The sequence below is a fragment of the Caretta caretta genome, chromosome 1 (assembly GCF_965140235.1).
Source record: "Caretta caretta isolate rCarCar2 chromosome 1, rCarCar1.hap1, whole genome shotgun sequence".
NCBI classification, from domain to species: domain Eukaryota; kingdom Metazoa; phylum Chordata; order Testudines; family Cheloniidae; genus Caretta; species Caretta caretta.
Window position 1 is genome coordinate 166640992 of NC_134206.1, and position 26015 is coordinate 166667006.

General features: G+C 40.7%; 1 protein-coding gene across 8 annotated transcripts in view; it reads left to right on the forward strand.

Annotated features, from left to right (window-relative positions):
- Positions 1-26015, forward strand: part of SYNJ1 (synaptojanin 1) — a 107655-nt gene that overhangs the window by 78384 nt on the left and 3256 nt on the right. For 3 of the 8 annotated variants that reach the window (XM_075133093.1, XM_075133105.1, XM_075133099.1), the window contains 5 exons: positions 3355-3402; positions 5142-5180; positions 5280-5350; positions 13229-13337; positions 14746-14969. In XM_075133093.1, coding sequence (XP_074989194.1) covers positions 3355-3402; positions 5142-5180; positions 5280-5350; positions 13229-13337; positions 14746-14969 — 491 coding nt within the window. Of the gene's footprint in view, positions 1-3354; positions 3403-5141; positions 5181-5279; positions 5351-13228; positions 13338-14745; positions 14970-23961; positions 23986-26015 lie in introns of all 8 variants that reach the window. The other 5 variants (XM_075133111.1, XM_075133117.1, XM_075133101.1 and 2 more) reach the window with 3 other exon arrangements.

The window sequence follows — 26015 nt, forward strand, 5'->3', positions numbered from 1 at the left end:
TTACAGAATATGAAGAAAGTTAATGATTGTGACTTGTCACCATTGTATAATATTTTTTTCCATTAGCAATACCAAGTTCTATACAGAGAATATTTCTGTTTAACAGTATAAAGGGCTAAAAGTTGTCTTTGTCAGTTGAAAAACTATTGTTAAGATGGAGTTAAGTTTGAGGGTATGTACCAGTAATGTACAGTGAATACATTACAGGGACATTGCCATTATCCCAAAAACAAATATTATAAAACCAGGAAATTCAGAGTTAAGGTTTATCTTAAAAGAAATACAAACACATTAAGGTATGGAGAAGCACAGTTTTATATATCCACACAACCTTTACTCCACCCTGTGATGATGTCATGAAATAACCAGACAGTTAAGATCAGTGCATAATGTTTGTACTCCTAGATTAGGTTAAATAGATTTCAAAGACCCATTCCATTTTTTAACTTTTTCCCCTTCTGGTGTGTCTATGGGGCAGAGTTAAGGTTGTCTGGATGCATTAGGATATGGCAATCATTTTGAAAATAGGTAATTCTTTGTGGAATTTTGTTTAAAACAAAAAACAAAATTCTGCATCCTTTACTGAAGAAATTTTCAGTAATGAAGAAAAATGGCAAAAAAGACCATTAAAAAATAACCAAAAAACTTTGACATAGGGTGCTGAATTTCTGAAAGGAACACTTTTTTTTAAATTTTCACTCAAACTAATTAACAGATTTACTTTAAGTCTCAGAAAATTCATTCAGTACTCAAGAGTAAGTGCTGTAATTTGGAGAGGATATACTGAATTCTTCATATATAACCAAGTGGCTACACTTTTAAGAGAAAACTTAACTCAGCCTTAACTATAGAGTAGGGACTGGCACTTCCATAATTTGGCTGTATCCGCTGTTGCTGTGCTAGGATACTAGCGCTCTCAATGCTATTTCCAAAGTGTTGGGACTGCTGCTATGCTAATAGGCTCACACTGGGGGCAAATATATAATGAAGGAATTTTGGGGGCAGCCAGTCTGGTAACTGGAAGAGAGAAAGATGGGGAGAGTAATTCTGACACTAGACAAAATATGTTTTTAAAATGTTAGGAAACAAACTTAAACAAGCTTAAAGAAACCCCAAAAACCCTCTTCTTAAGGACTAGTGGAAAGTGGACATTGACTAATGTGGCACCAGGATACTGTCCTTAATCAAAACGGTAATTTATGTTTGTTGTGAAAAATAAACCCACAAATTTCAACATTCTATCAGTAATAATTAAAGTGGTGGTGTTCCTTGGAAACAGGGCTGTGAAGGAAATGTGAGAGACTAGAAGAATTTCAGTCATAAGGCTCTTTTTAAGACAGTCAAAACAAATGTCAAATGGTATTTTCCTCCACACTGCTATAAAAAAAAATCAAGAGGTGCACAAACTACAATAAAAGTGAAAAGTGATACTTTAACCCAAAAGACCGATTTTTTTTTTAAGAGCTTTTTCACCACTGTTAAAATAGAAATCCTGGTGTAATCTTAATTATTAACATCAAGGGTAGCATTAGTGGTGGAGTTGGAGTCGTCTGATCCAGCGGTTCCCAGTATATGGTTCCCCACATTATGATCTTTTAATTTTCAGTGTTTTAAAATCCATGTGTCTATTGGTATGCCACCACAGAGTCAGGGGTGCACTTGCTGTACATTTGGAGTTATTTAGTCCAAAGATTTCTCAAATTCAACCTCCCACAGGGACCTGATTTTAATTCAGATTGCTCTAAAACTCACATGCACAGTGAGATTGTTTTGAAAACTTGTATTCCACACTAGGAGTGGAGGTAAACCTTGGGAGAAGGGGGAGGAGAACACAAGTAAATGAACAAGTCAGTTCACACCTCTGCAGAGTGCAGAGTCCCTTCCTCCTGCACTAGCCCCTGAAGTTGAGTATGGAGTCTGGGGCTTTCCTCCACTTCTCCTTTCTGCCTCCAAATGGTAGATGTGTTCACAGCCCATCAGTTACTGCCTTCCTTGCTCCCTTGCTGAAGGCGAGGAGGGGATAGGGGAAGAACAGAATTGGTAGCTGCATGGCACTCAGGTGTTCCCAGAAACCTTCTTTTGCTCCCCAATCATGCCCTCCTCTCTACCACACCTTTCTCAAAAAACTAAGGGAAATTCACTTCCTTAACACAGAATTATGGTTGGTAGCAGTGCCCTGTCCCCTTCCAGAATACTGAGTGCACCTATACTTAAACCTCTGAAAACCAGGAAATACAGAATTAAGTTACACACCAGTCCCACCCACAATGTTAACAATGCCCACTTTCAGTGAGTCTCCAACCTGCTCCTCGCAGACTTTTGTAGCATCTGTCCTTCCAGATGCTATGGAACACTCTGGGAATACAGCATATGGGTACAGAGGAGAAACCATCAGTGTGTGTCTTCACTAAGGCAAAAGTTGCATTTAACGCAGTCTTAGTGAAGACTAGCTGGCTCTGCCTGTCCTCCACTTGACCACTGACATCTACTAATGAAAGGGACTATATAAGAGCGAGCTAGGTGGTAATAATATAATATTTACTCTGCACAAATCACTCTACAGGTCCCAGATGTAACCATCCCTTGATCCATATCCTAAGGATTACCTCTGGAACATCACCTGCACTTGGGTCTGTCTTGTAGTGCAGTGTTGTGTGCCACCAGACTACTATTTTCACAATCCAAATAACTCAGAAGAGAAACAAGAGTTCCTCATGCCTTTGGGCACAGCCACACCTCTCCTCATATTTTAGTGTGAACTGTGGGAATCTACTACAAAATATAGCTGCCCCTAATACAGCGAAGGGCAGTTGGTGTGCATACAAATGAATGAAATAATACAGTTTTGAAGAACACCCTATACCTGGTAAAATATCACATGTACTTTAGTCATCTACATAGAGAAATTGACTGGCAGAATTAACCCCCTGTGTGGACACTTTATTCCAGAGTAAAAGTGACTTTATTACGATATAATTACTCCCACATAACTATAGCAGCATAATATAATTAAGATATTTTGGAAGAGTGCAAGGCGCTGCCAGTCAACTTTAATTGTGCCTTAACAAAATTTTTAGGCCGTGAATATAGCAGAAATTTAAATTCTCTTTTAACAAAAATGTTAAACTGAAGCCATGTAATATTTCTAAACATTAACTGAATTGTTGAGTTATTACCAATTAGTGTGACTTTCTTGTGCTGCTGCAAGTGGTAAGAGTGCAGTATGGTTAGGCCATTTAAAAGTTCCTTAAATATGAAAGCTCTTTTGTATGTTATGTCCTGTACGTTTCTGCCTTTTTTCAGTCTGCTCCTTATCCTTATGCAATATACAGCTTCTCTTCTTTCTCTGAAAAGGTCTTGGAGCTCCTCCCAGTCCTGGGGTAGCAAGGAGAGAAATGGAAGGTAACATAATGATTTTTGCGTGGTAGAAATGAATCTTTAAATTAATATATGAATGACATTAGTGTCCTCACTGCTTAAAGACATTCTTGCTGTTTAAGTCCATCAATTTGTTGTGTAACTCCTAAACTTTTATCCTTCTATAGTATATTTTTCCAGACTGTCTTCTATTTAATTACTTGCATTTGTTGGTTGCTTGCAACTTTATGTTGTGAGTCAAAATTCACTTATGAAAGATTAAGTGAAAAAATTAAACCGTGGTACTGAAAACTTTCAAGATTTAATCTCAGAATTGTTTAAAATAATTCAGAAGGGTGTGTGTATGTGTGTGGGGGTGGATTAAGGTGAAATCTTTTAAATAGGTGCTTATATGTATCTGTTCTAGGCAGAAGACTTAGGAATAAAGAATATTTTATCTGACTAAAGCAGGGCTCTAGCAAGTTTGTTTTTTTTTCTTTTAAACAAAGAACTGAATGTCATATGAACTTTCAAGGTAGTAATTTCCACTAAAATATTTTAGCACACTGAAAATAAGTATTGCCGCAGTGGGAGGGGCTAACTACCCTGAGTACATGCCCGTTGTCTCGAATGGGACCCTACTCAGGACAGCTAGCCCCTCCCCTGCTTGTGCCGTCATGGCTACACTCAAGCTTTAGCTTGCTAGCTTAATTAGAGTTAGCATGGGCATGTCTACTCAAACTGGAAGTTATACCTTCCAGCTCTAATGTCGACACACCTGAAGGCCGTGTCAACACAAGAAAGCTTACAGCGGCATAGCTGTACCGCTGCAGCTGTGCTGCTGTAAGATCTCCTGTGTAGCCGCTCTGTGCTGATGGGAGAGAGCTTCCTGTCCACATAATTAAACCACCCCCAACAGTGGCGGTAGCATGTCTCCCAGCAACGTAGTGCTGTCCACACTGGCGCTTCTGTCAGTGTAACTTACGAAGTTCAGAGGGTTATTTTTCCCCAAACCCCTGAGCAGCATCTGTTGGTACAACTTAAGTGCTAGTGTAGACATAGCCTTTGAGAGCAGAATTTATCTGCCAATTAGAGCAAATTTAACCAATTAAGAGCTGTCTGTTTTGAGATTAGACATACCCATTATTGGGAATCCTTCAAGTTAGCACAGCTGACATTCTAACTGGGACCTTCATGATTAATAGGCAGTAGATCTGTCACTAGTGAGCCTCTCTCCCTTCCGGAATTCAGAGGTAGGGGTGGGTGGGTGTCAACTGGAAGTAAATTTTTTTTTTTAACATATTTTGCACTTCATAGTTTAAGTGCGGCATTCAAGGCTGATAATCAGAATCATCATTCAAATGTTGACCTCATTGTCAAAATGTTGTGTCCAATAAGAGGAGGAGGTTAGATCCAGGAATCTGTACATAAGTTCTTTAACTCACTGAACAATGTACAGCTACAGACAGACTTTGAGACCATGTTTTTGAATCAGATACTGTTCCTGAAACTCATCCTTTTTGAAGACATAGCTGCCAGAGTTGCTGCATAATATGTTATACAGTACAGCAACTTCCCTCTAACAGAGGCAGTCTTAACCCTAATATCAATAACATAGGCAATATCTGCAAAAAGAGATCTCACACACACAGGTTTTTTCATCACTAATGCAATCCTATTGTTCCCATTTCTGTTACAACATACCATTATTGCATAATATCAGTTTGCACCTGATCTGTCAATGAAAATCTCTTTTGTGACTGATTTTTCCTCATGCTTCAAAGTTCAAAAAAGCCCTGGAACACAAAGAAAAGATAATTTAGGTAACACAGATAACTGTTTGTTTTGCATTAATTATATTACAGAAAATTTCAACTTAGAAATATGTCCTAAATCAATGGTCTCTAATGGCTTTGTTACAGTTCGTAGTCAGCCTCCACCTTCAGCTGGATTCACAAGCACAGGAACTGTTGGATATAGTGCAGCCAGACCGGTAGGCATTCAAACTTTAAAGAATTTTCCTTTTGAAGTTTTTACACTGTATTAGTTAGTTGAGAGGTTTTCTTATGAATGGTGGTATGGACGAGAGATATGTAAAATTGAGTCGATATCTTACAAGTTGTGTGAGGAGACAAAATCTTAAATCATATTCCTACTGTGTTCAGACTGTAAATACACCAATAAAGATTTTGAGCTGACTGTGTATTGCCTTGGACCTTGTATAGTAATTTACACATGCAAAGTATATGTAAAACTTTATCAAATAAGAGTGATTGCATTTTATGGCCACTTTTAAATAATGACACAATGTGTGAAGCAGAATCAGACACTTTATAGTTATTTTGTATGTTTTATACTCTTGTTTAAAATGAGATGATTTGGAAGGATAGGATTTATCAGGGCTTATGTGCATTCTGAAGTCTACAATTAATTGATGTATAATGGTGGTTGTACCTTGATTTTAATCAATCTTAACACTTTGCCTGGGATCTTTGTATTACTGTGAAGGCCTTGGTTGAATGAACAGTAGCCTTTTGTTCCTCTTTGTGCAGTGTTAGTGTGACCAAATTGAAATATTGCATACAGTTTTCAGTAGTTCAGTTACTTCTCTACAAGTAAGAAATAAAAAAAAAATAGAGAGAGGGTCAAGAAAAGCGCAATAAATATGATCAAAATTGGATGGAATGACCTATGAGCAGGAAAGCTTGAGAGCTAGTAGTCAAAGGACTAAACTTGCTAACCAAAGGCTGATGTGAAAAATTGTTGTTGGAGCAACAACTGACATTCAAGGGTGAAGCTCAGCCCATAGCTGGTGGTAGATAAATTTGAAGCAACCCGCATCTCTGGCTCCTAGAAGGGAAAATGAATACTTGCAAATTCTTCATTTCTTCACACCTGCCCCAGAAGCCACCTAACTGTGAGAGGGACTTGACTGCTCTGTCCCATTCACCAGCAGTGAGTTGGCAAATACTTTTTCCAAGAGTTGCCTATGGGGAAAAATTAAAAGGCTTTAGATATTGTGGCAAAGTCAGACTGCACAGCGGTAAGAGTGGTGGAATCCGTACTAGAATGGTAAAAGCTTTTTTCTCCATGAGCTGAAAAGAGGCTACCTCAGGTCAACTAGGGATGCCTGAGTCCAGTTAAGGGCTGCCTGTGACCTTTAAAAACCCTTCTTCTGGTGAGAAAGACGTGAAGAGATGAGACACGATCCGCAGCAGGGAGAAAAGGCTTCTCCTGGGTGGAAAGCGTCTCTCCTCCCAGCAAGCAAGCTAGCTAACTGCCTGTTTGGGGAAGAACTGGCACTAGCATCACAAGGCAACATCCCAGAGAGGGGGCAGGAAAAGATATTCCCTTGTTCTAGTGTGAATTTTTCTTTGGTTTGGCTGAAGAGTACTACTCCCATGGCCTACTCTGAAGCCTACCTTGTAAATATTGGGGGGGGGGAATACCCAAGTGAAGAATAAAACCTCTCCTTCGTGAAACTGATTTACTCCAGGTCCTTCCACCACAACCACCCCACCCTGACAAAGGGGGAAGATGCTGAGCCCAACAAGGCAAAGGAGATGCCTTGCCACAACATATACATTTTGTTAAAAAGACTGCTAAGAGGTGATAGCTGTCTACAAATATTGGAAATAATTGTTTAAAGCTTTGCTGATGCGTCTCACAATGCTTTGCAAAATATCCTAGGAAGAACCTATATAGTATTTACTGGGTTGCGGAAGGCTTGTATTTATTAGGACATTTGCATGAAAAATGGGAGCTCTGTTGCTTAGGAGATCTCTGCTCCTTCTGTTTGTTCCTCACTGCAATCACAACAATAGCAGTTTCAGAGGAAAATAAACTGCAGTAGCATATTCTAGATAGAATATTTTTGTGTGCGTTTGAGGCATTAAGTGTCCATCAGTTTGTGAAAGAAAGAAGTTACGGAATGAACTTGTTAAAGCGAATTGAGGCTAGATATAAAGAAATATTTTTGAAAATAAAAATCACTTAGGCTATATTTTGGTCTTCTATAGGAAGTTGTAGGGAATTCCACCAAAAGAGCCGTTTACAAAATGCTTGGAGATAAACGGGGGTTAAGATGTTTTTTTCTGTATCGGTGTCTGCCAATACATTCTATTTCCTAGTGAACTGATGAGGAGGGAGGCAGATCCAGACCAATCACTTTTTGGCTTTGGAGTTAAGCTCTGTCTCCTTAGATTCTTGGATACTTACAGCACTTTATCTAAACAAAACGAAAGGCAGCAAAATTGAAAATGTACTTACATGTCTAAATTGACTCCTTGGGCTTTCGCTGTCTATTAGAGAATGTTGTCTCCCTTCTCTAAGGTACCTCAGCAGTGCTCCTCCTTGGATAGGCCCCCAAAATGACTGACAAGACAGAGGCCAAGGCTAACAGTCCTGAGAAATTGCTTAGGGCATGTCTGCATGGTAGGACAATGCACTCTGTGGGAGTGTGACTTCTAAAGCACTCTCACATGTTATGCATTAATTGGTCCACATAGACTACTGATGCGCACTAGGGAATTTTTAGGTAGTATTCTTTGAAACAGCGCTATGTTAAAGAGCACTAGAGAACTATTAGTGCATACCTGCAGAGTTTACATGGAACAATTAAGGTTTAATATGTTAATGCACTTTAGAAATCACACCCCTGTAGTGCACATTACCCTACTGTGTAGACATGACCTTAGCCTGCATAGATCTCCTCTTAAGAGGTACTGAAGGGAATTTTTGCCTTTGCTGCAAATAACTCCAAAGTTTTCTTCCATTATCAATACAGCACAAGAACTCAATAGCCTACCACCAAGTCAGCACTTAGGTTAGATCCCCATGTCCTAGGCAGGAGATAATCAGTTCTGAGATCTCTTCAATCCACATAGATTCATAGATACTAAGGTCAGAAGGGACCATTATGATCCTCTAGTCTGACCTCCTGCACAATGCAGGCCACAGAATCTCACCCACCAACTCCTGAAAAACCTCACCTATGTCTGAGCTATTGAAGTCCTCAAATCGTGGTTTAAAGACTTCGAGGAGCAGAGAATCCTCCAGCAAGTGACCTGTGCCCCATGCTACAGAGGAAAGCGAAAAACCTCCAGGGCCTCTTCCAATCTGCCCTGGAGGAAAATTCCATCCTGACACCAAATATGGCGATCAGCTGAACCCTGAGCATATGGGTAAGATTCACCAGCCAGATACTACAGAAAATTCTTTCCTGGGTAACTCATCTAACATCCCATCACAGGCCATTAGGCCTAATTACCATGAATATTTAAAGATCAATTAATTACCAAAATCATGTTATCCCATCATACCATCTCCTCCATAAACTTAACAAGTTTAATCTTAAAGCCAGATAGATCTTTTGCCCCCACTGCTTCCCTTGGAAGGCCATTCTAAAACTACACTCCTCTGATGGTTAGAAACCTTCGTCTAATTTCAAGTCTAAACTTCCCAATGACCAGTTTATATCCATTTGTTCTTGTGTCCACATTGGTACTGAGCTTAAATAATTCCTCTCCCTCTCCGGTATTTATCCCTCTGATCTATTTATAGAGAGCAATCATATCTCCCCTCAACCTTCTTTTAGTTAGGCTAAACAAGCCAAGCTCCTTGAGTCTCCTTTCATAAGACAGGTTTTCCATTCCTTGGATCGTCCTAGTAGCCCTTCTCTGTACCTGTTCCAGTTTGAATTCATCCTTCTTAAACGTGGGAGACCAGAACTGCACACAGTATTCCAGGTGAGGTCTCACCTCCTTATCTCTACTGGAAATACCTCTCCTGATGCATCCCAAGACCGCATTAGCTTTTTTCACAGCCATATCACATTGGCGGCTCATAGTCATCCTGTGATCAACCAATACTCCAAGGTCCTTCTCCTCCTCCATTACTTCTAATTGATGCGTCCCCAGTTTATAACTAAAATTCTTGTTATTAATCCGTAAATGCATAACCTTACACTTCTCACTATTAAATTTCATCCTATTACTATTACTCCAGATTACACGGTAATCCAGATCTTCCTGTATGATATCCCGGTCCTTCTCTAAATTGACAATGCCTCCCAGCTTTGTATCATCCGCAAACTTTATTAGCACACTCCCACTTTTTGTGCCGAGGTCAGTAATAAAAAGATTCAATAAGATTGGTCCCAAAACTGATCCTTGAGGAACTCCACTGGTAACCTCCCTCCAGCCTGACAGTTCACCTTTCAGTAGGACCTGTTGTAGTCTCCCCTTTAACCAATTCCTTATCCACCTTTCAGTTTTCATATTGATCCCCATCTTTTCCAATTTAACTAATAATTCCTCATGTGGTATGGTATCAAACGCCTTACTGAAATCTAGGTAAATTAGATCCACTGCGTTTCCTTTGTCTAAAAAATCTGTTACTTTCTCAAAGGAAGAGATCAGGTTGGTTTGGCACGATCTACCTTTTGTAAAACCATGTTGTATTTTGTCCCATTTACCATTGACTTCAATGTCCTTAACTACTTTCTCCTTCAAAATTTTTTCCAAGACCTTGCATACTACAGATGTCAAACTAACAGGCCTGTAGTTACCTGGATCACGTTTTTTCCCTTTCTTAAAAATAGGAACTATGTTAGCAATTCTCCAATCATACGGTACAACTCCTGAGTTTACAGATTCATTAAAAATTCTTGCTAATGGGCTTGCAATTTCGGGTGCCAATTCCTTTAATATTCTTGGATGAAGATTATCTGGGCCCCCTAATTTAGTCCCATTAAGCTGTTTGAGTTTCGCTTCTACCTCAGATATGGTAATATCTACCTCCATATCCTCATTCCCATTTGTCATGCTACCATTATCCCAAAGATCCTCATTAGCCTTATTAAAGACTGAGGCAAAGTATTTGTTTAGATATTGGGCCATGCCTAGATTATCCTTAACCTCCACTCCATCCTCAGTGTTTAGCGGTCCCAGTTCTTCTTTCTTTGTTTTCTTCTTCTTTATATAGCTATAGAACCTTTTACTGTTGGTTTTAATTCCCTTTGCAAGGTCCAACTCTACTTGATTTTTAGCCTGTCTCACTTTATCCCTACATGTTCTGACCTCAATAAGGTAGCTTTCCTTGCTGATCCCTCCCATCTTCCACTCCCTGTATGCTTTCTGCTTTTTCTTAATCACCTCTCTGAGATGTTTGCTCATCCAGCTTGGTCTACAACTCCTGCCTATGAATTTTTTCCCCTTTCTCGGGATGCAGGCTTCCGATAGCTTCTGCAGCTTTGATTTACAGTAATCCCAGGCCTCCTCTACCTTTAGATCCATAAGTTCTTCAGTCCAATCCACTTTCCTAACTAATTTCCTTAATTTTTGAAAGTCAGCCCTTTTAAAATCAAAAACCCTAGTTGCAGATTTATTTTTGTTAATCCTTCCCTTCAGTTTGAACTGAATTAGCTCATGATCACTTGAACCAAGATTGTCCCCTACAAGCATTTCTTCTATGAGGTCCTCGCTACTCACCAAAACCGAATCTAAAATGGCATCCCCTCTAGTCGGTTCAGCAACTACTTGATGAAGGCATCCATCAGCTATCGCATCTAGGAAAATCTGGCCTAGCTACTGACCAGAAGGAAGATGTGTTGGGGAGAAACCATTGAGGCAAAGTCCTTGCTAATCATAAAGTTGAATCTGAGTCATCTATCCTCCACAAAACCAGAAATGTAGATACCTCATTGTGGATGCCCTTCATACCACATTAGCTCGTGAGAAAGCAAAGACCCTGCCAAGAGAAAGCAGAGGTTATTTTCAATCTTCAGTTGTTGTTTTTCCTGGACAACTAGTACTGAAACAACCTTCCTGCTGCCCCAGACCTGACTAGTGCAAGGATCTTGAGGTAATTTTTCAACAATCTGGCCATCATTGTTCCATCAGAAGTGTTAAACTGGCTGTTTCCATTTCTGAGGAAACAGAAACAATTTGAGCCATGGGAGAAATCTTTTCCTGTCCCTTTTCTGGCGCTGACATGAGACTGTTGCCATTACTAACCAAAAAGGGATACTCCAAAGAAGTTGTTAAAACTGGCTGGCACCCAGCAAAGATTCCACCAATAGTTCCTATTCCAGGAAATGGAATAAATCAGATCAAAATTAACATTTTGTACCACTTTTTCAAAAAGAATTAAATTTGGGGCTAAAGGCCAATTCCTGGAAGGTCCACATCTTGGCAATTGCTGGCATAATTCAGTAAAACAAACCAAATCTCATCCCTTCCTATCTGTATGTGAAGGATTTCTTAAAGACCACCATCTGAACTTCAGTCCAAAACTAGTTGGTTCTTAGAGCCCTAACCCATTAATCATTCAAATCTCAGAGCTCAATTTCCTTATTTTCCTTGATTTACATGGCCTTTCTGGCAGCAGTTATTTCTGCTATAAGACTTACAGAATTAGAGACAGCCACAGTGTCCTATTATTGCTTATTTCACGAATACTGTGTGGTTTTAAGGACGGCTTCAGCCTTTATTTCTATTCTGTTCCGATTCAGAGGAGCCTATATAGGTTTCCTAAGGAAAACAACTTCTTTTATAGATCTTGGAATATCATCCTAAATATCCAGTTCCTAAACATCCAAAGGAAAAGAAGTGGGCATGTTTCTTGGGATGAGTTTTATTCTAACAAAACTTGTTTCTAAAAACTACCTTGGGTTTTTTGGGTGTGGGTTTTGGGTTTTTGTTGTTGTTTTGTTTTTTTGCCACTTGGCAGTCAAAAGGAAGAAAACTATACGTGTTTTTGATTTTTTGATGCTTGGTGGCTTAAAGCATTTAAAAGTCAGATGGACTTAACCCAGGTATACTGGACCAGGGCCATTAAACATTGTCTTCTAAATCTAGTAAATGTATTAGGCTAGATCAAGGGTGATATCTTCTTCTTCTTTTTTTAAAGACACAGTTTGAGGAATTATGTGAATAAGTTTTTCCAAAAACGTCCCTGGGACATTCTCACTGTTGTTAAATCTCACAGGAGGATTGGCAACCATGGATAAACTGGGGACAGAAAACATTTGCTTTACGTGATCATTCGTGTTCTTCTGGTATCCATTCTTGGTAGCATGACTCACACCACATGCAGTTTATAGGCATGTGTGTTCTTTCAAATTAAATTCCTCTTTGGAATAGTTTTATATTTCTCCTTTAATGCTCTGCTCTACAAGTTCATCAAAAAAGGATATCCAATAGCCTACATATTTACTGGCACTCTTTGGTTAGGCAGAATGTCCCCATCCTTCCTGGAGACACTGTACCTACATGTAAGATTTGCAAAAATGGGTTCTAAAGAATAAATCCCATGTCAAGCATAACATTTTCTGCACTGCACATCACAGGTCTTCGGGGCATGGAATGCATTATTACTGGGGTTTGTAAAGGGCTTGGTAAACTTTTATAGTGCTGTATAAATGGTTTACAATGATTGCTTGTTAGGTCTTTTCTATCCCAGAGTATCTCTGATTCCGGAAAATGGTGATTCTTCATTTCCCATCCTGCAGTACTCCTTTGCTTCTGTTTAGAAATGACCTCTGAGTGGTTTTCAACTCCACCAAATTTTTATTAGCAATTTACCAATTCTGACAAAACTATTACTACTTTCAGAATGACATGAACATATATTTCTTGAGACAGAAGAACAAAGGTTTTAAGCCACCTATGTGACTCCCACTTCTCTGGGTAAAAGACTGTCTTTTTGTTACGTGTTTGTACAGTTCTGAGAACAGTAGAGCTTCTGGTCTATGACTGGGGGCCCTTGGCATGGCTGCAATACAAAAAAAATCATCAGTCATTCAGCAGGAGATCACGTTAGTTCCAGAAGTATAGCTAAAGTATTTTATTTTTACCAATTATTATTTCAGACTGTTCCACCCCGAGCTGGAGTTATTAGTGCACCACAAAGCCATGTCCGTCCGTCTGTGGGGAGGCCAACACTTGAAACCCAAACCAAGCCAGCTGAACCGCCAAGAGGTAATGCTATACTTTAGAAGAAAAGGAAATGTAATCTACTGTTTAATGGCAAATGTAGGTTGGCTGCCTTATTTACCCTATCCAAACCTGTCCCACCCTTACCTTTGATTTGCTTCCAACTGAAAAAGCCATCAGTTTTCTGTGAAACAAGACGATTCTTTCATGTAATAATGTATGGCCATTCCTCATAATTAAGGCTGTGAGTTTGTCACGAAGGTCACGGATTATGTGACTTTCCATGACCTCCATGATTTCTGCAGCAGCCAGTGCGCCTGGCTCAAAGGCAACTCAGGCAGCCCCTGCGCCAGTCACACCGGCCGCTGCTGGAGCAGTCTTGGGCCCCGGTGTTCCCCTTCCCCAGAAGCAGAGTTGGGGGGGAAGGGGCATGGGACAAGGTGAGGAGGACTCTGGGCAGCACTTACCTGGGGGGCTCTCTGGAAGCGGTGACATCCCCTCACTCAGCTCCATCCTAGATGGCCAGGCAACTCCATGCACTGCCTCCGCCCAGAGCACTGGCTTCACAGCTCCTGTTGGCTGGGAACCAGGGCCAATGGGAGCTGCGGGGGTGGTGCCTGCAGGTGGAAGCAGTGTGCAGAGCTTCCTGGCCATGCCTTCGCCTAGGACGGAGCTGAGCAAGGGAAATGTCACCACTTTTGGGGTGCAGGAGTCCCAGGTTGCGTGCCACCCTCCCCCAGCACCCGTGGGGCCCCCAGGAAGGCCGTTGTCCACCACCTCCACCCCCCCCCCCCAATTTTTAATCATGGGTATTTTTTAGTAAATGTCATGGACAGGTCACAGGGGCTGTGAATTTTTGTTCACTGTCCATGACTTTTACTAAAAATATCCATGACTAAAACTTAGCCTTACTCATAATGCATGGAATAATCTAAGTCAGCAGCTAATGCCTTAAACTGCACTTAGAAATAAACTAGCAGCCAGTGTAGATCATGGTGCCTCAAGTGTAATGTGCTTTTAGAGGGAAAATACTTAAGAAGTGTGCTGCCTCATTTTGCCCTGGAAATAGTACTACCTCCTACCTTAGATGTATTTCACAAGTAATTTTTAATGTGCCAAGAGGAATATGTAACACATTGTGTGTTGTGGTAGCCTGGTGCTCCTGATGGCTGCACCACTAGTGTTATCTTGGGATATTCAAAAGTACCTAAGTGATTTAGGAGCACACGACCAATTGACTTTCAATGGGACCACCTTCAACCTCCATCCTAAACTGACTGATAAAACTGTCTTAAATATGTATTGTTCAGAGTGTACATCTGTACAACAGTGACTTTCAAAATACATTTTATGTTTGACCTTAGTTATCTAGATATCTATTTTATTAATCATTTTTATGGAGAAAACATCCAGAATATATTTCTAATAAAATGCATTGTAAATGTATTTGTAGTGTCACCTTTGCTTCCTGAACCACTTAAACCTCAGGCCGTAGTTCCTCTTCAACCCACCATTCAGCCACCATCTGTTCAAAAAATGCAGGAGCCTCTTATGCCTATGATGATGCATACATCTCAGACAACTCCTCCACAGAATCTGGAAGCACCACCGCAACCACCTCCTCGGAGTAGGTCATCCCACAGCTTGCCTTCAGAATCGGTTACTTCACAACAGCAAGTAAGTGTACAACTGAATATTTTAGTGTTGTGCCTTAACACAGCCTACCTTGACTTAACATCACAGACCACAGAAAAGCCCCAGAACAAAAAAAAAAAGTACCATTAATGATTAAACTTCTGATACCTAAGCACAGCAGGATAACAGCACAGCAGTAAGATAACACTTAGGTGATTCTATATTGTCCTTGTATACTGAAAATGTAAACCCTGAATATTATTTTTTTAATTTCTTGAGAATTTTTCATTTTGATAGTTACCTAAAATATAAATTACGTGTTCTTACATCTTGTCATGTAACAGTAGAATTGTAATCTTGTACCTTTATATGAAAAAATGTTTTCCAAAATTGAATACATTTCACAATAACACAAATGTGTACCTTACAGACTAGGCAACTTAATAGATACTTTTTCTTAAGAGATCTCTCTAAATCTTGCACAGAAATACTTGGAGCTTCATACTGGAGCTAATTCATTTCAAGGTGGGAAAGCTGAGTCCTAATTTTAACTAAAGTACATTTATTCTGTTTAATTCATGGTGTTCATTAAAATATACAATACTCCAAAATAATTTGACATTTTAATTCAGTAACATTGAATGCTCTGTTCTGTGTACTAGCTAAAGTATCATTTAAAAACAAACCCTTTGTTTAAGAAAAGCAATAATTCTTCGAGGACTGTCCCTATGGGTGCTCCACTTTAGATATTGTGGCACCCTGCACTTCTAGTTGGAGACTTTTGGTAGCAGTGCCCTGGTTGGCCGCACCCTTATCTACTTTCATATTGCTTTTATTCTCTGCCCTTTTCTCAGTTTAATTTCCCTCATTGTTAATCTCCCTTCATTTTTCTTTCGTTTCCCATTTAAAAAAAAAGAAAACCTCTCTGTTTTTCTCCCCGCCTCAGGCTGATAGTCCCTGAAGAGGAATTAGACTGGGACTATTCCCATTCTTTATTCAGCTAGCCTCGGACATGCCTGGCTCGCCAGGTTTCAAGTGCTGTCTGACATGCAGACTCTCAATACCAGTGACAGATGGCCACTCGCAGTGTGTCCGTTGCCTGGGAGAGAGAGACTTTACTCATGGATTCATAGATTCACAGATATTAAGGTCAGAAGGCACCTTTATGATCATCTAGTCTGACCTGCACAACGCAGGCCACAGAATCTCACCCACCCACTCCTGCGAAAAACCTCTCACCTATGTCTGAGCTATTGAAGTCCTCAAATCGTGGTTTAAAGACTTCGAGGAGCAGAGAATCCTCCAGCAAGTGACCCATGCCCCATGCTACAGAGGAAGGTGAAAAACCCCCAGGGCCTCTTCCAATCTGCCCTGGAGGAAAATTCCTTCCAACCCCAAATATGGCGATCAGCTGAACCCTGAGCATATGGGCAGGATTCACCAGCCAGATACCCAGGAAAGAATTCTCTGTAGTAACTCAGGTCCCACCCCATCTAACATCCCATCACAGGCCATTGGGCCTATTTATCATGAATAGTTAAAGATCAATTAATTGCCAAAATCATGCTATCCCATCATACTATCTCCTCCATAAACTTATTAAGTTTAATCTTAAAGCCAGATAGGTAAAGAGTCCCCACTGCAAGAAACTCACAGCACAGACAAGAAAGGCCAGGGACTTCCAATTCAAACTTTTAATGATGGAGGGATCCCTCTGACCTGCCTCTGACCCTGAGTCCAGGACACCACCTCTCCAGTCGTCACCTGCAGCTGCCTCAGATATGGGGTCCTTTTCAAAAATGGCTGCTAAGGACCCTGGTCCTAGCAAAGCCACAAAAATGCCTCTCACTCCTCACCACACCAGAATTCCCCTTTTAAAAAAAAAAAAAAAATTAAAAGGCAATCCATGACTGCAAAAACTGCCACGGTACCAATGGCACCCAGAGCGCCAGGCCACGAGGCAATGGCATCGTCCGCTCCGAGGAGTGAAAGACCCTGTGCGGTCTCACTCTTGCAGCGGCAAAACTAAGCCTTATAGCTCAGTGTGAAGGGAACAGAAACCTCAGCCACAGAGCAGTGCTAAGGCGCCACCTGCTGCACCAATACAATATGACAGGTCTGCTGCACTGACAACACTGGTTCCTAGCCTGAGCTTGCCTGCGCTGTCGGCACTGAGTATCCTGGTACTGCAGCAGTTTGTCAGCCCTGCAGACCTCCTTACTGCTTTCACCCCGGGAACTCCACTCTTTGGCACCGACGGCACCCCGGCCAGATCGGCGCTAAGTGTCATCATTATACCTGCTGGCTTGGCCCCTCCTCTCTCCAGTGATGAAGAGGAGGAAGTGGAGACAGGAGTGGACACATCTCACCACTCCTCTCCTAAACCTGGACCTGCTCAGCCACAGGGCGTGGATAGGCAACCCCCACAATGGGGGCCCCCTCCCATGGCCTTCCTGCCGCAGTGAGCATACTGGAACCCCTGGGCATTATACAGAACCCAAAAAACCCAGCCATCCAATCCATCCAGATCCAGGACACAGCAATCGTGTCTGCCATCTGCTCTGGCTTCCCCAGAACTGCTGGAGGAAGAAGTTGAGGAATCTGCAGACAGGCCAGAGGATGTTCCCCTCCCACCTACTCAAATCCTCACTTCGTCTCCGGATAACACAATAATGACACACACACACACACACACACACACACACGTTGGGAGATGACTTTAAATACTCTCAGGATTTATTTAAAAAAGTAGCAGATTCATTAGACATCCCACTGGCTGAGTTACCAGAGACTCAACACAAGCTGACAGATATATTGCAAGCTTCTCCGTCAGCCAAGTTAGCACTACCCATTAATGCTGCCATCATGGACCCAGCAAAAACTGTAGGACAGACTCCAGCCACAGCCCCACCTTCGTGTAAGCGATCTGACAAGAAGTACTACATGCCGGCTAAAGGAGCTGAGTTCTTGTTTACCCACCCTACTTCAAACTCATTGGTGGTAGAGGCAGTTAATCAAGGGGGGAAGCAATATCAAACCAAAACCAACCCTATGATAAAGATTGGAAATGCCTAGACTTCTTCGGCAAGAAAGGCAATTCATCAGTGACCCTCCAGTTTTGCATAGCAAACTACTCTGCATTACTGGTTAAGTGTACACACATTTTTTCTTAGATGTCATCTTTTATTGAGCACATCCCATCTGAAAAAAAATAACTATATAAAGCCGATATAGCAAAAGGCTTCCTCATCGCCAGAACTGCCTTGCAGCCTTCTCTGGATTCTGCTGACATGGCGGTTCGCTCCATCACCACATCTGTTGTCATGTGGAGGGCTTTATGGCTCCATCTCTGTGGCTTCCCCAAGGTGGTCCAGGCGACAGTAGAGGACTTACTTTTGAGGGGCAAAAATTGTTTGCAGAGCACGGACATCTCCTTACACACCCTGAAGGACCCTCGTACAACATTACAGATGCTTGGTATCTATATCCCTGTGAACAAAAAGAAACACAGCAGATTCTACAACCAGCGATTCCGTCCTGACCCATACGCTCAGCCTCAACAACATTATGATCAATTCTGCAAGCAGCGCCCAACGAGACACCGTCAGACGCGGGACCAGTCGTCTACGTCTCAGCCATCCACTTCTAGGCAATAGTTTTGAAGTGTTGGTCAAGGACACGATAGCCCCATATTCTCCAATCCCAGAGTCACCTCTAATCCCCAGCCCATTTGGGGACTGCCTTACATTCTTTTACCCAGTCTGGAGAATCATCATTACAGACAAGTGGGTTCTGGAGATTATACAGAAGGGCTATTCATAGAATCATAGAAGGTTAGGGTTGGAAGGGACCTCAGGAGGTCATCTAGTCCAGCCCCCTGCTCAAAGCAGGACCAATCCCCAATTTTTGCCCCAGATCCCTAAATGGCCCCCTCAAGGATTGAACTCACAACCCTGGGTTTAGCAGGCCAATGCTCAAACCACTGAGCTATTCCATCCCCTTTCTTTCCATTCCATCTACCCACCCCCGTTCCTCTTCAGGGACTGATCTCACAAGCACCTCTTACAGCAGGAAATACACCATCTCCTGCAATTAGGTGCTGTGCTGAACCGGTACTGGTTCCACAGGACTCGGGGGTTCTACTCGCATTACTTTCTCACTCCGAAGAAAACAGGTGAATGGAGGCCCATTCTGCACCGACACAAACTAAACAAGTTTGTGAGAACACAGCACTTCAAGATGGTAACGCTAGCAACCATAATTCCGGCATTGGAGAAAGGAGATTGGCTCTCAGCCCTCGGTCTGCAGGATGCTTATTTTCACGTCAATATCCACCCCACGCACAGGAGACTCTTACGATTCACTCTTGGCAACCTACACTATCAATACAAATACTTTCCTTTGGCCTCTCTACGGCTCCCAAGGGTTTTTTCCAAAGTACTGGCTGTGGCAGCAGCACATCTTCACACGCAGGTTGTGACCATATTCCCCGATGTAGACGACTGCCTGTTAAAAGCACCAACTTATGACGAGGCAGTTCACGCCACTCTAACCCTATTTACAAACTTAGGGTGACAAATCAACCTACAGAAATCCACCCTGACCCCAACCCAACAACTGGACTTTATAGGGGTATACCTCAACTGTGTCACGGCATCAGCATGGCTACCCCAACAATGGTTTCTTGCCTTAACAAACCTAATCACAACATTAAGACACAGTCCACAAACGTCCGCCAGAACATGCCTACAACTTCTAGGACACATGTCGGCTACGACGTTTGTCGTGAAACATGCCAGCCTGCATATGAGAAGTCTACAAACCTGGCAATGCACTGTATACATTCCTCACAGACATTTGATGAACAGATGGCTTACAATGCCCAGGAGAGTGAAAGACTTGCTCACATGGTGGACAAAACAAACAAATGTCCGCTCAGGCGTTCCCTTCCAAAGGTAAACCCCATCAGTCACTATCACCACGGATGCCTCTCTGGTAGGATGGGGTCACACTTGCCCCACAACACCATCCAGGCCCGATGGTCCCTACAGGAGTCAAATCTCCACATAAATATACTGGAGCTCTGACCAGTTCGAAATGCCTATCATCACTTTCTCCCCCGATCCACAACAAAACTGTCCAGATTCTCATGGACAACTTGGCGACTGTTTTATATAAATCGCCAAGGAGGGGCCCTCTCTTATCTTTTCTGCACAGAAGCAGTCCACCTCTGGCAATGGTGCATTTTCAACAACGTAGACATCACTGCATCCTACCTACCTGGAAACCAGAATGCCACAGCAGATGACCACAGCAGGAACTTCTCACAGATGCACAAGTGGGAACTGGACCCACAAATTCTGCAAACTATATTCCGACAATGGGGATTCCCCTCAATAGACCTCTTCTCCACGACCCACAATGCCAAATTCCCACAATACTGCCTCCAAGCAGGACTGGGACATAACTCTCTCTGAGACACCTTCCTCCTCAAATGGGAAGCCCCACTCCTGTACGCCTTACCCCCGATCTCCGTGTTGAGTCGTATCCTACACAAGATCAGACCAGACAAATCCAGGGTCATCTTGATTACACCAACGTGGCCTAGACAAACATAGTTCTCTTACCTGACCCAGATGTCTGTCAGATCATGAATCCTTCCCCTCCTGCGTCACCTACTGACACAGGATGCAGAATGCCTGCATCACCCTAACATTCCAACACTTTGTCTCAAGGCATGGCTAATCAATGGATGACAGAACTCAAAACAAACTGCTCCAAGGAGGTCCAAGACATTCTACTTAACAACCGACATCACTCCACATGAGAAACATATGCACACAAGTGGAAAAGATTCTCCATTTGGTGCTGAGACAAGCAAATCATTCCACAATCTGCCCCGTTACCCACTATCTTTGAGTACATATTGACACTCAAATCAGGCCTCTCGACTAGCTCACTCAGAATGCACTTATCAGCCATCACCACCTTTCACAACAAGGTAGATGGACTCCCCATTTTCACCCATCCACTCACTAAGCCCTTTTATTGAGAACACTTATCCTACATTAAGGGACCCGACCACCTATGTGGAACCTCAGCCTGGTTCTCCGTGCCCCCATGGGCAAACCCTTTGAACCGCTAGTGACCTGCTCGTTCCTACACTTATCCATGAAGGTCGCCTTTTTAGTAGCTATCACATCAGTATGAAGGGTGGGAGAGTTGGGTGCCCTAATGGCTCAGCCACCTTATACCACATTCCTCAAGGACAAAGTAATCCTATGCTCACACACTAAATTCATACCCAAGGTTGCCTCTCTCTTCCATCTCAACAAACCCATTTACTTAGCTGTATTCTTCCCCAAGCCACACGCCAGCAACAGGGAGGCATCCCTTTACATGCTAGACATCCACAGAGTGCTTGTGTTCTATGTAGAGAGAACAAAAACATTCAGAAAATCGTCCAGGCTATTCGTATCCACAACAGAACGATCAAGAGGCCAAACCATTTCCAAACAGAGACTTTCTAAATGGATCTTTAATTGTATCAAGCGATGTTACCAAAATTACAATTTGAAAGCTCCTTCTGGACTTCGCACACATTCCACTAGAGCTATGTCCACATCCATAGCCTTTCTCAAACATGTATCCATCACTGATATTGGTAAAGCAGCTACCTGAGCATTGCCCCATACTTTCACCAAACATTATGCCCTGGAACAGCAGTCAGCTACAGATGCTCACTTCAGTCTATCGGTGCTCTCCACTGAACATACATAGGCTCCGAAGCCCCTCCTCTTCACCAAGGGGCACTGATCTTCAGTCACCTAAAGTGGAACACACTTCGAAGAAGAGAAGGTTACTCACCTTGTGCAGTAATTGAGGTTCTTCGAGATGATTGTCCCTGTGGGTGCTCTACTACCCACCCTCCTCCCCTCTGGTTTGGAGTTTCAACTCGATCCTCTGTGGGTAGAGAAGGAACTGGGTGGCTGTTGGCTGCGCGCCTGGGGTAGCTGCTCGGAGCAGCGTGAGCACGGCCAACCTGGGCACTGCTACCAAAAGTCTCCAACAAGAAGCGCAGGGCACCAAGACACCTAAAGTGGAGCACCCACAGGGACAACCATCAAGAAGAACCTCAGTTACTGCACAAGGTGAGTAACCCTCTCTTTTTAAACATTTATTTAAAAAAAAATTAAAAGCACATTTGCAGTACACTGTGTATGCACAGAAGGCTGAAATTCTTCCCTAAGCTATAAAATACTAAAGATCAATGTTAGCAATTAGGGACTTCGCTTCCAAGTAATCAGATACTGAACCAAATTCTCCACTACCTTAAAAAGCATCAGTGTACTTGTGCCCATTTACACCAGCAGTGAATTTGGTCTCTTAAATGTACAGTAATTCTCAGTTGTTGGACTGCTTACTTTGACTGAAAATCAACAAATAGGCATTGAAACATTTTTTTAGAAGAAATTTTCTATGGAACAGGAAATTAATGCTTTGTGTTTATGTCAACATTCTAGATATTTTTTCACATCAAAGAATGTGTCAACCTTAAAAGCAGTTGCACCAAAGCACTTAAGTATGTGCTTAAATTGATCCCTATTCAGCACAGTGCTTAAGCATGCTTAGGATTAGGGCTGAATGGGTCTTTGATGGGTTAAAGATTTTAAATTCTAGTTGAAAGCCTATAAATATCACCTTTCCTCTTCCTTCTCCTGCACTTCTCCCTGCCTCTGAATCACTCCCTGCATTGAGCACCTTTGGCTGCTAATTTTTTTCTTCTCTGATGGAAACTTACAACAAAAAAATAGTTTTAAAAATAACCAAAACTTGATTATCACACTTTTTGGAGGGTTTTTTTTTTTACATAGTAGTTATGACAGTTTATCTCCATTTCACAGTATGAATGGACTCTACAAATATACTTAAATGGTTAAACAAATGTCTCAGAACATCAGAGCTTCTACAATTCTGTATTCAGAAGTAGATATGAGTCTGCTGATAGAGGCACCTTAGCTGCCACAAGAAGTACTGCAGAATGTATTAAATGTTCTGATTAAATATTGATTCTGAAGTGTCATTTTCAAGAGCCTTATTTTTAACCTTTCTGATGTAGTTTAAAACTTGAAATTTTTTGTGAAATATGTGCAGTGAATGTCCTTACCAAATGTTATTCTAAAATTATCTGTATTAATCACAACGGAAATTTCAGATGTCTAGTTTGATCTTAAAGTATTGTTCTCATCTTTCATTTTTCTTCTCTTGTAGAATTTAATTATAGAGTGGAAACCATGACTACTTCATTTATTTAGTATTATTTGTCAACATACAGTCTTCTGAAAGGAGTTTTGGATTGAAAATATTAAGTTGACGTTCGTCTTTTGGAAGTTTATGGGTCCAGATCCCACTCTCTGATTAAAGATTACTGAATTTTTGTGCATTTGAAAACCTTAAAACTCTTGTTGTCTGTCTTTATAAAATTAACTACTGTAAAATATTAATTGCATGGGTTCTATAACTAGAGGGGTAATCAAAATGTTGCAATATAAAAAAGTACCTTTAAAACTAAGGTGAAACTGATCATTTTAAATGTAAAATGACATTTTCTGATAGAATGTGAGATTTAACTGTTATAGGCCCTCTCTTGCTAAATGAACTACATGGACTAAGTGCTTGGAAAAAGTATTTTAAAATGATCATAGACTGCTCCATAGGATGTGATAACGTCAAAGTAATAGCTGACTTAAATTAACCAGGTAGTATGTTGTTGAGTCTTCATGATCAAATTTATAAAATCTTATGCTCCAGCTGAAATTCTACTTCAACAAAATTTTAAAATTCAATATACAGGGTATTAAGTCCACTGATATTCTCATCTCGTATCTGTTGTATACATAACATCAGACATTTTTCTTCACACGTAATATAGTATTTAAAACATTTTGGATAATAAGAATTCTTGAGGTTGGTGAGGTACCTTGGATTTTTCCTCTAATTTTTTCCTTTGATGTCTTTTTTTTTCTTTCACAAGCAGGAGCAACCATCAGGGTAACAGGTACCTGATTACTTACCAATCTTGTATGTGATCTCCATCTCTTCTAGCAGAAAAGATGTATGAGTCTTTTTTTTGCTTCATACATCTGCAGTCTCATCCACATTAAAAACCACTTGTCCACATACTAAAACAACTGTCATGCCATAAAGTTTGCTTTTTCCTTTCTTAATAGATGAATATTGACAGAAGGAGTCTCTTAGCTTTATTTGCTAGCACTGTAGTGAAAAATTGACTTCATCATCTTTTATGAACCAATTAAAGCCTTACACAGCTTGTTTATTTTGTAGAGCAAAATAGAGCTTTGAAGTAACATGAACCATTACCTCAAATTTAATCTTGATGAAGCTTTCAGAAAGTTTTTTTCATGAGAAACAGATTTTACCTTTTCAAAGTCTAAACAATAGAATAGCTACTATCCTGGGAAGTAAAATATACTCATATAAAAAATTCAGTTCTTATATGTGAATCAGTGAAAGACAAGAATTTGTTTTGAAGACCTCTGACCAACATTACTTCAATATTTCTAGTTAAAATTAAAGAATAATTGTGTTGTAGTTGATCTTGGACATCATAAAATTAAATTATTTGCCTGATCAACATGGGACTCAAGCAGACTCTGTTGAACTGTAGTTGACTTACATTCATCTTATAGTTAGCTTTACCATTTTTTCTACATTCCCCATGAAAATTAGTAAATGTATGTAGTCTAATGCGATTTTTCCCCCAAATTACTCCTGCAATTTATGTAGTGTAGTTCAAGATGCATTATTTTTTAATTACAAATTTATATCTGTATTAGGCCAGATCTACACTAGAAACATTTGCAGGCAGAGCAGTGTCAGCTGAGGTGTGATTTATCTGGAAAATTTCTATGCTGGCAAAAGCTCTAGTCTAAAAGTGCTTTTGGTGGTATAGCTTCTTTTGCTTGCCTAAATGGAGTAAGCTATACTGGCAGAAGCTGCTGGTGTAGCTATACTGGCAAAACTTTTAATAGTAGAGTAGGCCTTAGACTTATAAAGCACATGATCCAATAATTGTTCATTGCTGCCTACTGAGTGTGTTGCTTTATAAAACAATTCTCAGGAGTCAGAACAGCCTGAAAGTACTTATAGTAAATAAATAACACTGAGATTGTGAGATAAACGAATGTAGATTTTTTGTAAGCTAAATTTTAGTTGATGATTGCAATTAGTGTCGTCATTCAACAAAACTTTCACTAACAAAATAATTTTCATGTTAAAAATTCCAAATTAAGGCTGACATAGCTATATTAAAAGTTTGAGTTGCTTATGAATTTGAGAATCAAGAACCTTGAACATAATTCCTTCACTTTAGTTAATTATGGAGCATAAAACTATCCATAATAATAGGATTAATGTAACAAATCTCATATTTGAGCTTTTTTAGATAGTGTTAGAGAGAATGTGACGGTTATACTGTACACACTTGGTCACACAAGGAAATTATAAAAGAAGGAATGTTTTTTCATAAGTTTTTAAAAGATGAGGAAGTTGCATGGAGAAAATTATTATTATTCTCATTTGGTCATATTCTAAACAATGATAACTTGCTATTTAAAATACATTTTCTTTTTCTTTTTTTTTTAAAGGCTGGTGTTCATCACTTCATGTGCAGAGAAATGAGTGCCTTAATTTAGGCTTTTTTTAAAGTAAAATATGTACTAATAACACTAATTTTCCATTCATTGTGATACTTAAATATTAATAACATCACCCTTTTTATAAATTGTGAATAAACAATGACCCCATAGCACTTAAAACATTTTCTGTGCTGTGTTATCACTTGTTTAGAATATACCGTATTTGCCCCAGTTCTTCAAATGGTAAAGTGTAATTTTTATAATTTATTAAATGTGGTGTACAGTCGTGCTTTGATTCAGATAGTTGCATGAAATGTATTCAAGTTGCATCAGCAAATAAGAGTAACATTTTATATTATTTACAAGAACTAAGGAGGTATTTGTCTTTGTGCACTTAGCAAATGGGATTTTTAAAAGAATGTTGCCTAGA